Below are 13,249 nucleotides of genomic sequence, written 5' to 3'. Positions count from 1 at the left end.
GGCACATAAAAGACACCATTTCGAGCGTGGCCGTTGCCAGTATCGCCTGACTGGCCTTCGTGCAGGTGATACGTAAAAGCACCTACTACACTCTCTGAGTGGTTGGCGTTAGGAAGGGCATCCAGCTGTAGAAACTCTGCCAAATTTAGATTGGAGCCTGGTGTTGCCATCTGGTTTCACCAGTCCTCAGTCAAGTCGTCCAACCCATGCTAGCATGGAAAGCGGACGTTAAACGATGATGATGATGATGAACAGGAAGATATCATACCTAATGATTGGTGTTGCAGCATTATAGGCAGCCACTACTTGGGTAAAGGAGATGTTTTTAATAGAGGCAATTACAAGAGGTATCAAATTGTTGGACCAGGTCATGAAAGTTGTAGAGAGAGAGAGAGAGAGAGAGAGTGAGAGTGAGTTATAGCTCAACTGATTAGGAACAAATAAAATTGATGAGATACATTTTGGCTTTGTGCTAGGAAGGAGTACTACAGATGCTATCTTCATAGTAAGGCAACTGCAGGAGAAATATCTAGCTATAAATAAACGATTATACTAGGCATTCATCAACAAAGTTGCTTGCTATGTTATCTGGTGATCTCTGAAGAAGTTGTTAAGGTGTACCTAAGTGGCTTGTTACAGTCACACAAGCCTTGTATAAAGGTGCTGTCAGTAGAGTGAGAGTCAGCCATGAGTACAAAAATGAATTTAGTGTACAAGTAGGAGTTCACTAGGGCTGGATTCTGTCTCCTATTCATCATTGTCTTCCTTGCCATAACAGAGGAATTTAAGACTGGCTGCCCATGGGAACTATCAGATGATGATGACCTGTCAATGCTGAAGTACCTCAGGGTAAACAATATACATTGTGTAATTTTTTGTTGGTGTCGAAATGAATAAATTGTTGCTGCTTCCAAGTCGCGAGAAAGCAACATGAAATTGGCTGTGGGAGAAGCATGTAGTAGATAGATCAAGTCGAACTAGCTTGAGGGATTGACCTGAGATTTGTTAATTGAAATATCAAAACTTAGTTTGACTGGAAAGTGAAGTATCTTAAATTCAAATGGAAAATCTGTAGGTATGAGATCAATTGTTGGAAGAAAGAAATTTTCTCCTTTGTGACTACCTGTTATAATTGTTGCCTCTAGGACATGGAGAGCATTTTGGAGATGAACATAATTTTTAGCCCTTAACATTTTTTGATTGTTATGAATGTAGAGGAGATCCTCACTCTCAACTTTAGCATACATATCAACCAGGTATTGCTGAAATAAATCATGATACATGTATAATTGATTTGATTGTTCTAGTCTTAACATCAGTTGGTGAGAATAGAAGTCATTTGATGACACCTTTGTTTGTAATTGGCTCTCCTATTGAAGGTTCAATCTGTGGAGTATTGAAATGATATCCATCTTGTCCATTCCACAAAATAAGAGGATACAGGAGAGTATCATAAGAGGGATGAGTCTCTGAAACATGTTTAAGGTTGTTATCTTGAGCACGAATGAAAATGTCATGATTTTCATGGAGATCACCTACCATAAAGATGGCTACTTCATTAGATGTAAGCTCATTAAGACTGTGTAAAATGTCCTTTACTATAGATGTAACAAATGTGGAAACACACACACTCACAAATACACTCATACACATGTATGTGTGTTTAATTGTCTGAGGCTTAATGTATAAAAATTATCACACATACACTCTAACATGCATTCACATACATATACTATGACAGACACACACGGACATACATTCACACACACCTCAGGCTTAGTTCTGTCCCTTTGTGTGTGTGTCTCTCTCTTTAGATGTGTGTGAGTCAGTTGTCACAAAAATATATGTATACCCACACACACACATATACTTCTCAGTTATCAGCCTAACGCCCATAACGAATGCATGCACTCTCACACATTTACAGACACATATGTATATGTAGATGTGCATGTGTTTGTCTGAGGCCTAACATATAAAAATTATGACACACTCGCACACACATACACTCACATACTAAGACAGACACATACAGACATACATTCATGTACAACTCAGGCCTATCTCTGTCCCTCTGTGTGTGTCAGTCATCACAAAAATGTATGTATACTGACACACACATACACCCTAACATACATACACTTCTCAGTCATCGGCCTAATCATCATCATTTAACGTCCGCTTTCCATGCTAGCATGGGTTGGACGATTTGACTGGGGACTGGCGAACCAGATGGCTACACCAGACTCCAATCTGATCTGGCAGAGTTTCTACAGCTGGATGCCCTTCCTAATGCCAACCACTCCGAGAGTGTAGTGGGTACTTTTTACGTGCCACCGGCACGAGGGCTAGTCCGGCGGTACTGGCAACAGCCATGCTCAAATGGTGTTTTTACGTTCCACCTGCACAGGAGTCAGTCCAATGTTTTGTTCACGTGCCACGCGCAAACACACACATGCTCACAGACACATACACACTCGTATAGAAAATGTGATGTCATGTTGTTTATGATAGTTGACTTATAGAAAGATTATAATGTAAAATTTTTGTAAGCAAATATGTAAATGAAAATAAAGTTTCTTTGGTAGTCGAAAGATTATTGAATCTTTTGATACCCCATATGTCAAAATTGGCAATTAAGTTTTTGGATACATAATGACACACTAATACACATATGCATATGTATGTGTAGATGTGTTCAATTGTCTTTGGCCTAACGTATAAAAATTATCAGAAATATACATTCATGCACACTTCAGACCTATCTCTGTCCCTGTGCGTGTCACTCTCTCTCTTTAGATGTGTGTGTGTTTGTGTGATCACAAAAATGAATGTATACTGACACACACATATACTTCTCAGCCATCAGCCTGGAATGAACACACAAACACACACTCACAGACACATACATACTCATATAGAAAAATGTGACATCGTTGTAGTATAAAATGTCGTTTACGATAGTTGACTTATAGAAAGATTAAAATGATAAAATTTTTGTAATGCAAAAATGTAAATGAAAATAAAGTTTATTTGGTAGCTGAAAGATTACTGAATCTTTTGATACCCCATATGTTAAAGTCAGCAACTAAGTTTACAAATGCATAAGGAACATATGCACACACATACATACAAACTTTGTAATATATATATATATATATATATATATAATAATGACTGTGGCTATACACTACATAAAACCAAAAAGGAAAAATTTAATTGTCACTAGCTGCAACTGAGGATGCAGGGTAGCACCTACATTGCTAGAAACAAGAGCTGAAAGACCCTTACAATATATCTATATATATTCACATAGAAAAAGAGATGACAAAGCTTTTTTCAGTTTACCATAACTACTCACAAGGCTTGCCCCATGCTGTGGGTCTGAACCTGAGACCATGTAGCTGGGAAGCAAACATCTCAACCACACAGCTGTACCTAACCATGCCTGCATCCATATATATATGTATTTGCTTTTGTAATTCTCTCAGCATCTAGATCTGTGAAAAAAAGAAAAAGAAGTCATTTATACTCATCATATTCTTAATACTTTTTCTCTTTGAAAGGCTGCAGAAAAACTCCGCTCACTTTCAGATGCACATTACAAATTGCGACAATCAAAAAGTGACAAATGAATTATTTGGATATTGAACAACACTGAATGCAATTGTATTTTTTCTTCCTTTTTTTTAACATTGAATTGGCTTATATCTTAATAAACATATTTACAAATTGAATTTATTTTTTGGTAATAAATAATTAAAGTATTTAAATATATATTTCCTTAAAAATATTTATAAATGTCTTAAATATTAATAAATTTTGTTCCAATTGAACTTATACAATGAAAACCCATCCAATTATTTAAATGATTCTATTGTGATCTCTTTTGCTGGGATTTGAATTCAGAAAAATAAACAATCTGAACAAATATACCACAAGACATATTTCTAATATGATAATCTAAATAATCCTTTCTACTAAAGGCACAAGGCCTGAAATTTTGGTGGGAGGGGACTAGTTGATTACATTGATCTCAGTGTTTTACGTGTACTTAATTTATGGACCCCAAAAGGATGAAAGGTTAAGTCGACCTCGGTAGAATTTAGACTTAGAATATAAAGATGGATGAAATGCTGCTAAGCACGTTACATAGTGTACTAACAATTCTTGTTAGCATGCCACCTTTATAACACTCTAAATGAGAATAATTACTGTTTCAAATTTTAGTAGAAGGCCAGCAAATTTTATGAGCAGGAGGACAGCTGATTACATTGACCCCAGAACTTAACTGAAACTTCATTTTATCCACTCCAAAAGAAAGAAAGACAAAGTTGACTTCAGTAGAATTTGAGATCAGAAAGTAAAAGGCTAGAAAAAATGCTGCTAAGAATTTTGTTCAATGCACAAGTGATTCTGCTAGCTTGCTACCTCAACGACGACGGCAACAACAACAACAACAACAATAATGATTTCAAATTTTGGCACAAGGCCAGAAATTTTGGGGGAGGAGTTAAGTCGATTACATCAACTCCAGTACTCATCCGAAAGGATGAAAGGCAAAGTTGACCTCTCGGAACAGAAAGACAGGCAAAATGCTGCTAAGCATTTTGCCCAGTGTGCTAACAATTCTACAAGCTTGCTGCCTTCAATAATAATAATAATGGTTTCAAATTTTGGCATAAGACCAGCAATTTTGGGGTAGGGGTAAGTTGATTAAATTGACCCCAAAAGGATGAAAGGCAAAGTCGACCTTGGTATTATTTGAACTCTGAACGTAAAGATGAACAAAATGCTGCTAAGCATTTAGCCCAGTATGCTAATGATTCTGCAAGCTTGCAACCTATAATAATAATAATAATAATAATATTGCTGCCTGTCCATTTGATATAAAAGTGGTAGACAAAGAACATGAGAAAAGCAGAAAAATGCCAAGACTTAGAATGCAAACTTGAGTGCATGTAGAATTGCTATAAAGTTATCATTACCTGAGAACAGTTGCTGCTGCATCATCGTCCTCCATGCTGGCATGGGTTAGACGGTTTGACTGGAGCTGGTAAGCCAGAGACCTGCACCAGGCTCCAGTTGTCTGTTCTGGCTTGGTTTCTATGACTGGATATCCTTCCTAATGCCAGCCACTTTACAGAGTGTTACTGAGTGTCTTTTATGTGGCACTAGCATGGGTGCCTTTTACCTATCACCGGTATGTAATCTCTTTTACTCTTTTACTTGTTTCAGTCATTTGACTGTGGCCATGCTGGAGCACCGCCTTTGTAATACTAACAAAAAATAATTATAAGAAGAGAGCAAAAAATTTATTTCTTTATACAACAGTCTTTTTCTGGTAATGTTTTTAGGATGTTGATTTATTTAACCAATACTTCAATTATCACAGCCATTGATTCTGCTCCATATGGTATATAATAACATACAAAAGCATTCAATTTATTTCTATGAAAATAACTGTATTGGTTGTATACATTTACATTTATATATATATATATATATATATTTATATATATATATATATATATATGAATTTGAAAGATTAAAAAAGGAAAGCTGTGCCATTTTTATGCACTGATCATCAAAGAAAAATGTTAATTGGTTGTTATTATGGACAGGCACAAAAGAGCAGTTTGAATGAAGATTGTGTTTTCCTTGCCTTTTGTATCTGAAAGGTGATTTAGTTGATGTGTAAGTGAAAACCACCATCTTCCTACAGTCCACAACAGTGTCTTGTCTTAATTTTGTTTACTCTTTAAGCCCTGAAGATAGAAAACAAATACATAGATATGTAAATAAAGATAAAACAATATTCTTTTAAATAACAATTTTTTAGAATTTAAAATAAATTTGTGCTTCAAGAATAAAAATTACTTTTATTTTCTGGTTGAAGCTTATTCAATATAAAAGGTGTCTGCTGTTGTTACAAATACAGTCTATCACCCATCGTCATCATCATCGTTATTTGCTTTCTATGCTGGCATGAGTTTGATGATTTGACATGGAGCAGGCCAACTGGGAGCTGTCCAGACCAGCTGTCTGTTGTGACATGGTTTCTATGGATAGATGCCCTTCCTAACGCTGACCACTTAACAGAGTATGCTAGGTGCTTTTTATGTGCCACCAGCACAGGTGCATTTACACAGCACCAGTATAGATGTGTTTATGCAGCACCAGTATAGATGTGTTTATGCAGCACCAGAACAGGTGCCCTTTATGTGACACCAGTGCCTGAAAGGACAAGTCTGTATGTGTGGAAGACAGCAATTTTACTTAGCTATCCTTATATTTTATTTTTAAATATTCAGTGTAGTGACATTCAAGATTATGATCCAAACTGTGTCACACCTGTGAGGTAGTTTAATGCAGCATTAACAATGAGGTTTCAATTCTTGCTTGAACTATTTTACTAACCTACTACTTGCACCTTTCTCTGTGAGCAAGTTCGCATTTCTTAGAATTTAAACAATGCAACAATTTATGATTCATAGTAATTCAGTTTCATTTTCATATTCCATTGAGATAGCCTCAGCCTTTCACGCAAAAGGATTTGTAATAAATGCCTGTAACATGAATAGAGATGTATGTAATCTTCCAATTAAAAGAAAAAGTAGAAACTAAACTAACGTAAGTAAATAAAACTATTGTGATGGCTGTAAATGAGCATCATCATATAACCCATGTTGTTTGCTTCCATTCTTGTGCCTGGCCATGAAGAAATATTACCTATCTTAGAAACAAGGAAGGGTTGGTGATAGGAAAGGCATCAAGCTGTAAAATATCTGCGTCAACAAATTCCATTTGACCAGTGGTGGTGCCTTTTCAACAATTTTTAAAACTTAGTTCACTTGAACAATAGAAGCTGAATCTTTTTTTTTTTGTTAATTGCAAGGCCTTGGAAGAAATTTCTGGGTCATTACTTGATTTGACCAACCTCTCATGTTTTTGAACTGTCTACTGATGTCATAACCTCTCATCACTGGATGAATGGAGAATACAATTACATATAAATAATGAAATATTTTGTGTAATATTAAAGAAATGTGTGAAAAATTGTTTGGTATGTCTCATAGCACCTTTTATTTATGTGCTCACTCCTAACTTTAGAACCCGGCTATGCTACTGCAGCCAACCTAGGAGAGCATGAAAAAGTGATCATTAAATTGATGGTCATTATGTCAAATAGTCTAATCTGCATTATTTCCCCTTTCTCAGGTACCAATAACCTTTCTGTAAAGTTACAAACAACTGTATCACACATACCCTGTACACTGCTTGTGCTTATTTGATTGATGCTATAGGCAATAAAAAGAAACACTTATCACAAATGGAACTTTAATCTAAACACTGAAGTATCACTCCCACTTGCATTTCCCTTACAAAAGTGCAAACTCAATCCTTATTGCTTTCACCAGTTTAGAAAGGGTATGAACATTGTCCTTCCTTCACTGACCCCTATCCTACACTGCAAAAGTGACAACTCTTTGTTGTAAGTGCTGAAAGTAGTCCAAAAGCAAACAAAAAACAAAAAAATCAATAAAATTTGTTGGAAACATTTCACTATATTTTGATCATTGTCAGTGTCAAAGAGTTTACATTCATTTTTAAAAAAATGAAAATTTAAATATCTTTACCATTATTACCATGATTTTCACATCCACTTTAATATGCTAGCATAAGTTAGATGAGTTAATTTCCACACAGCATTTGTGCATTTGTGGTCCTTTGCCATCTTTTTATGTGAGCATCCTGAGATCCCCCACCACTTCTGATGGACGATGTAAATAACCAGCTCATACCCAATCTATTTTGCAGATTTTTTTTGGCACCTAAGCAACTATTGCATATGTCAGGTTGCTTTCCTTAACTTCATATCCTTATCATCTCATTTTACCATATAGCTGTCAACCTCAATAACTAGTCTGTCTGTTGGATCCCCCTGTATTAATTCCTCTTCCTATACAAATTCTCATTCAACAACCACTCATATAATTGTTTCCATGCCCTCTTTTTTTTTTTTCAGTATCAGTGTGTATGTGCTGTTGTTATTGTCTGTGCTTTTTTACAATTTTTAAAAGATGTTTAATCTATTCTGATATATTAGGATCACCTCAATCCCTAGTGACATTGATTATCCCTTGACTTAAATATAATTTGTTTTCTTATGTTAACATATTTTTACTTTTACATCCACTAGTAAAATGGCTGCTAATGTCAGTTAGTACTCATACCTGAAGCATAGTGGTATTGTAATATGAGAGTTGGTGATGGTGGCAGGTACTTAACCAAAATTGAGAAGTGTCTTAAACTAAGCTGGGGCACTAAAAGCCAAATTGCTTGAGGGAGAAGGTTTCACATGACAGAGATGAGAAAAAAAAAAGCCAGGAAGCATTCTGTAATACTCAAAAGAGTGAGAAACTGGTTGTCATACTGATCTATCTTAGCTGAAGTGTGGTAAAAATAAAAGTGGTCAACGTCCTACCAGAAATAGATATTGTAGGAGTACCATCATGAAATACTTGTCTTAGGCTGAATACAGCTGAGTCCTTCCAAAGGGAATGAGAGTGAGAGAAAAATGAAAAGAATCAACCCCAGTATTAGACTGGTATTTCAACTGATTACAGAGAACCAGAACAAATACAAGCTATTTTATCCTAATCCAACATGTTACAGTCTTGGCCAACAACATCACCTTAACCCTTTAGTATTCTATCAAATGCAATGCTTATTTATTCATACTGTTTTGAATTGTTCATGCATTATCTCGTATCTTTGAGATTTTGATGAGGCCAGATCTGGCCAGTTTAAATGCTAGTGTGAAAGTTATTAATTAAAGCATATTGCTGATACTTAATTTTATTAAGACCAATAAAAAAGCGAAGCAGATTTAGCAGGATTTGAACCTGAAAATGGTTAAAGCACCAAACTAGTTACAATAAAGCATTTGGTTCAGTATAATATTGTCGTAGGCATCCCTACCCCCACTACCTTTGCCTTCTATCATCATCATCATCATCATCATTTAACGTCCGTTTTCCATGCTAGCATGGGTTGGACGATTTGACTGGAGACTGGCAAACCAGATGGCTACACCAGACTCCAATTTGATCTGGCAGAGTTTCTACAGCTGGATGCCCTTCCTAACGCCAACCACTCCAAGAGTGTAGTGGGTGCTTTTCATGTGCCACCGGCACGAGGGCCAGTCCGGCAATATATATATATACATGCACATGATGAGTTTCTTTCAGTTTCCCTCTATGAAACCCACTCCAAAGGCTTTGGTTGGTCTGGGGCAAAAGAAGAAACTTGACCAAGGTGCTACACAGTGGGACTGAACCTGAAACCATAGGGTTGGGAAGCAAACTTCTTACCACACAGCCATGTAAAAATCTACCTTTCATTCATTTTCAACAATAGCGTATGGAGAGATTATTTAACAAATGCTAACATTTGCACATGAATGATGAAACTTTAACAATTACTACAAGATAATAAACGACGTAACAAAGGTTCTCAAATGTTAATATAACATCTTTAGATGTATCAGTGTCCACACAATGGCCCTATGTAACTGATGTCTTGCAAACCGAAGGTTCAGTGGGGAAAAGTATTAATTTCTTGCATTAGATACAGACAAAAAAGTAGGTTTATAGGAGTTGGGGTGATGTAAGATTTTCGTATTGAGAATTCATAAGCTGGTTACTTGGTTTCCATGACAAATAACTGACCAAGATCACAACATTCCCTCTGAATGGGACATTCGTCTGTTGCAGGGTGAAAGGTCAGCAAATTTGAGAGTAGGGGACAAGTCAATTGCACCGACCCCAGTACTTGACTGGTACTTTATTTTATAAACCCCAAAAGGATGAAGGGCACAGTTTGACCTTGGTGGGATGTGAACTCAGAACATAAACAACTGGAAGAAATGCTGCTAACCATTTTATCCAGCAAGTTAACAATTCTGCCACTCACCACCTTGGAATAAGATTAAATGATGTCAAGTTATTATAAACACACAAAGATTCTTAAGTGAAGAATATGGAATGAGAATACATGACAAATAAGCCTTAACGGCACTAAACTATGCAAGTGAAGTGAAACGAAATTACTACAGCCAGGAGTTGTTAATACTCAGTCTTGGATGCAGCTCACCAGGAATTTAGCTCCTGATGGTTGACTGTTTGAAGAAGAAAAATTATGCATTTTAGGAATGGTTGGAGCATTTCTGAAACATAGTTCTAAGTTGGTTCTTATTGAAAAATTTTCTTCAGCTCTGACAAAAACTGGTGTTGTTGAGAGAAAAAAAATCCACCAAAAAACAAAAACTGAAATGTTAAGAATATAATATTAAATAATAATAATAATAGATGAAGCAAACAGTAGATTTTAACAGAATATAGCAATTTGCAGATGTCAAGCCAATGACCTGCTAAAAATAGCAGCCAAATCTCCCTTCATACCATATCTTACTGTCTTAAAAAAAGTTAAGCAGGAAAGACACACTACGTAATATGTAGTCATGAATATATAGACTGTCTGAAAAATAAAAGGGAATGGTCATGGTTGGAATGCTTTGATAATTGGTCTGCTAGGCTGACCAGACACTAAACAAAAACAACAATTAGCAGGTATCATATTTAGAAACTTTGTTTTAATTAGAATGTGGCTAAACAACCGCAACATCATTAAAACAGATCGCTGATTTGTCAGGGAAGTAATTTAACTGCCAGACAAAACAGAGGCAATGGTTGGCTGTAAGGAAATCTTCAAAAACGTTTTGCTTTTTTGTTCCAGTGTTAAAAAAACAAAAACCAAAAAACACTGTAAATATCCCAAATAACAATAGAAAAATTACATATTTATATTAAAAAAAAACAATAACAGAAACTGTTACCTGATAGTATCCTGTGTGATAACCACTCATATACCATGACATTAACATACTACAGAGAGCTTCATTATTATCCATGTCCCAGCTGGCCATTGGAGGAGGTGGTGGAGGAATATTTGGCAAGTTCTGGAAAAAAACAAAAACAAAAAGAATCCCATTAACTTGAAAATATTATCAAGTTGGTGTAGACGAAAAGAAAAAAATTGCGGAATGTTGTTTTGTTACATCAATTATTCAATGTTAGCAGTGAGTAGGTTAATTTTGTCAGAGAAGTTTCTATCACAAGTTCTATAATCATGAAGTTGGTAAAGGTGTGGTTGAGAAGTTTCCTAGCTATGTGGTTTTGGGTTCAGTCCCAATGTGAGGTACTTTGGGGAAGTGTCTTCTACTCTACCCAAAACCTGTGACAGGATTTGGTGGACAGAAACTGAAGGAAGGCTCTGTGTGTCTTGGCTTCATGTGGTGGTTGTAAATAGGTATCAGCATCATACAAACAATATTGTTCACTTCCAGTCTTCCATAGGAAGTATGCCTAACCTTGCGAAATATCTTGTTTAGAAACGAATGAGTGTTGGTGACAGGAACAACATCCAGTTGTAGAAAATCTGCTTCAGTAAATTCTGTCTGACCCTTGTGGTGTCATCGTTTTATTATTGTAGTGTTACATGCATTTTGCATGACAATGTAATGTGATCCAAACCTGATGGTTATGAGATGAAAGCTATTTAACATGCAACTGCAGCTTTATGTGATTATTTTGGTTATTAAGGCCAACAAAAGTAAGGGGCTATGTGTGACTACTTGTTTTACTTCCCCAAACTTTTGCCATGGGGTTACATCAATAGGCTTCAATGAGGTAACAAGGCCCTCTGTTCAAGATAAGAAATACGTTCTATTTAGCAATAATAGTTTCTTCTATTTGTGACTTACCATCTCCTATTACAATAGATTTTGTTCAGAGAACCAGTGTTTCTGAACCTTCATTCACCTAACTTTTGTAATGGCCCTCCTTTTGAATTCTAATACTCCCCATTTCATTCTTCTTTTGGTCGCCCCCTCTCCCTTTTTTTCCAGCTTTTGGGCACATAATCTATTCGTCAAAGTGTTCACATTTGTCTATGAAACAAACTTTTGAGTTAAGATAACCAGGGACTCAGAATGATTGCCACATTGAAATGTGACAAAAGTACCATACTACCAATTTCATCATCATCACCACCATCCTCCATCATCAATAACAATGACATTTAACATCCATGCTCCATGTTGGCATGAGTTGTATGGTTTAACAGGATCTGATGAGTCTGAAGACTGCATTGTGCACCAGTGTCTCCTTTTGTAGGGTTTCTATGGCTGGATGTCTTTGCTAATGCCAACCACTTTATAGCATTTACTAGGTGTTTGTTTTTGTGCTACCAGTACTTGTGATATTACCTTGCAGGTTGCACTCTCTGGTAAGAAGATATGAATGTCAGAGCTTCCATTTTAAATTTCACGAGTTTCAGCTCTTAGAATACAACAATATCTGCAACTATTCCCAGTAAACTGAATTAGTTATAGGCAACATATAGTACAAACTGAAATAACTTACCATGTGTCTGTGTGGAGAAGGCATTCCTGCCCAAGGTGGTGCATACATTCCAGCAAAAGGGTTCTGAAAAGCAAGTTGAAACTTCAAAGTCACTGACAATGTAAGAATAGTGATTTCAAAGTGAGTTTAAACAAAGCTTCACTAAACTTACTTGGTTTATTTAGCCAAGAATATTGTCATCTCCAAGAAGAAAGATTATATCAGTTGGCAAATTCGATGCTATGAAATCATATACAAAACAAAAAGCAACAACAAAAAAAGAAATTTGCTATTTTCCAATTCAAGGCAAATTATGCAGAGTAATATAAAGAGTTATATCCCTTGTATAACTTGTTTTCTTTGAAACAAAGAAACCAGAGTCCAACGTTGTCTTATGATTGTGGATTGGACTATAAGGAATCTCCACAAAGTATGGACATTAATTTGAAGAATGCAAAAAAAAAAAAAAAAGACTACATAAAAACAAGAAACATTACCCAAAGGCAATTAGTACCAAGTGAAAATACCAATCTATCAATATATCGTTTGGCAAAGGTAAATGAGGACATAAGGCTGTATGAAGCGATGTTTTGATGTATTTTCTATTAAATAAATAATTTTCGTATTAATCTTACAATGAATTCGTTATTCTCTGACTGAAGTGGTAAAGTCTCACTTAGAAATGATGTGCGATCTCTTTGATTTACATACACAGGCATACTTCAACATATGTCAATTTGAGTTATGTCCTTTTCGACTTAAGAAATTGATGAAAACAAATA

The 13,249-nt window shown here is 35.8% G+C and overlaps 2 protein-coding genes across 6 annotated transcripts in view; one reads left to right on the top strand and one right to left on the bottom strand.

Moving 5' to 3' along the window:
* Nucleotides 1-3,737, top strand: part of LOC106871801 (galactose-1-phosphate uridylyltransferase) — a 76,498-nt gene extending 72,761 nt beyond the window's left edge. For both annotated transcript variants that reach the window (XM_052978201.1, XM_052978202.1), the window contains one exon: nucleotides 3,567-3,737. In XM_052978201.1, the coding sequence (XP_052834161.1) occupies nucleotides 3,567-3,635 (69 nt within the window). In that variant the 3' untranslated portion in view covers nucleotides 3,636-3,737. The remainder of the gene's footprint in view (nucleotides 1-3,566) is intronic.
* A 1,556-nt stretch (nucleotides 3,738-5,293) lies between these two features.
* The window catches only part of LOC106871802 (survival motor neuron protein), a 21,259-nt gene continuing 13,303 nt past the window's right edge, over nucleotides 5,294-13,249 (bottom strand). For all 4 annotated transcript variants that reach the window (XM_014918445.2, XM_014918446.2, XM_014918448.2 and 1 more), the window contains exons 6-8: nucleotides 12,489-12,551; nucleotides 10,901-11,023; nucleotides 5,294-5,768 (exon numbers count right to left, since the gene is read on the bottom strand). In XM_014918445.2, the coding sequence (XP_014773931.1) occupies nucleotides 5,745-5,768; nucleotides 10,901-11,023; nucleotides 12,489-12,551 (210 nt within the window). In that variant the 3' untranslated portion in view covers nucleotides 5,294-5,744. The remainder of the gene's footprint in view (nucleotides 5,769-10,900; nucleotides 11,024-12,488; nucleotides 12,552-13,249) is intronic.

Source organism: Octopus bimaculoides, chromosome 2, assembly GCF_001194135.2.
Source record: "Octopus bimaculoides isolate UCB-OBI-ISO-001 chromosome 2, ASM119413v2, whole genome shotgun sequence".
Taxonomy (NCBI): domain Eukaryota; kingdom Metazoa; phylum Mollusca; class Cephalopoda; order Octopoda; family Octopodidae; genus Octopus; species Octopus bimaculoides.
This window is presented reverse-complemented; position numbering and strand designations above follow the sequence as displayed.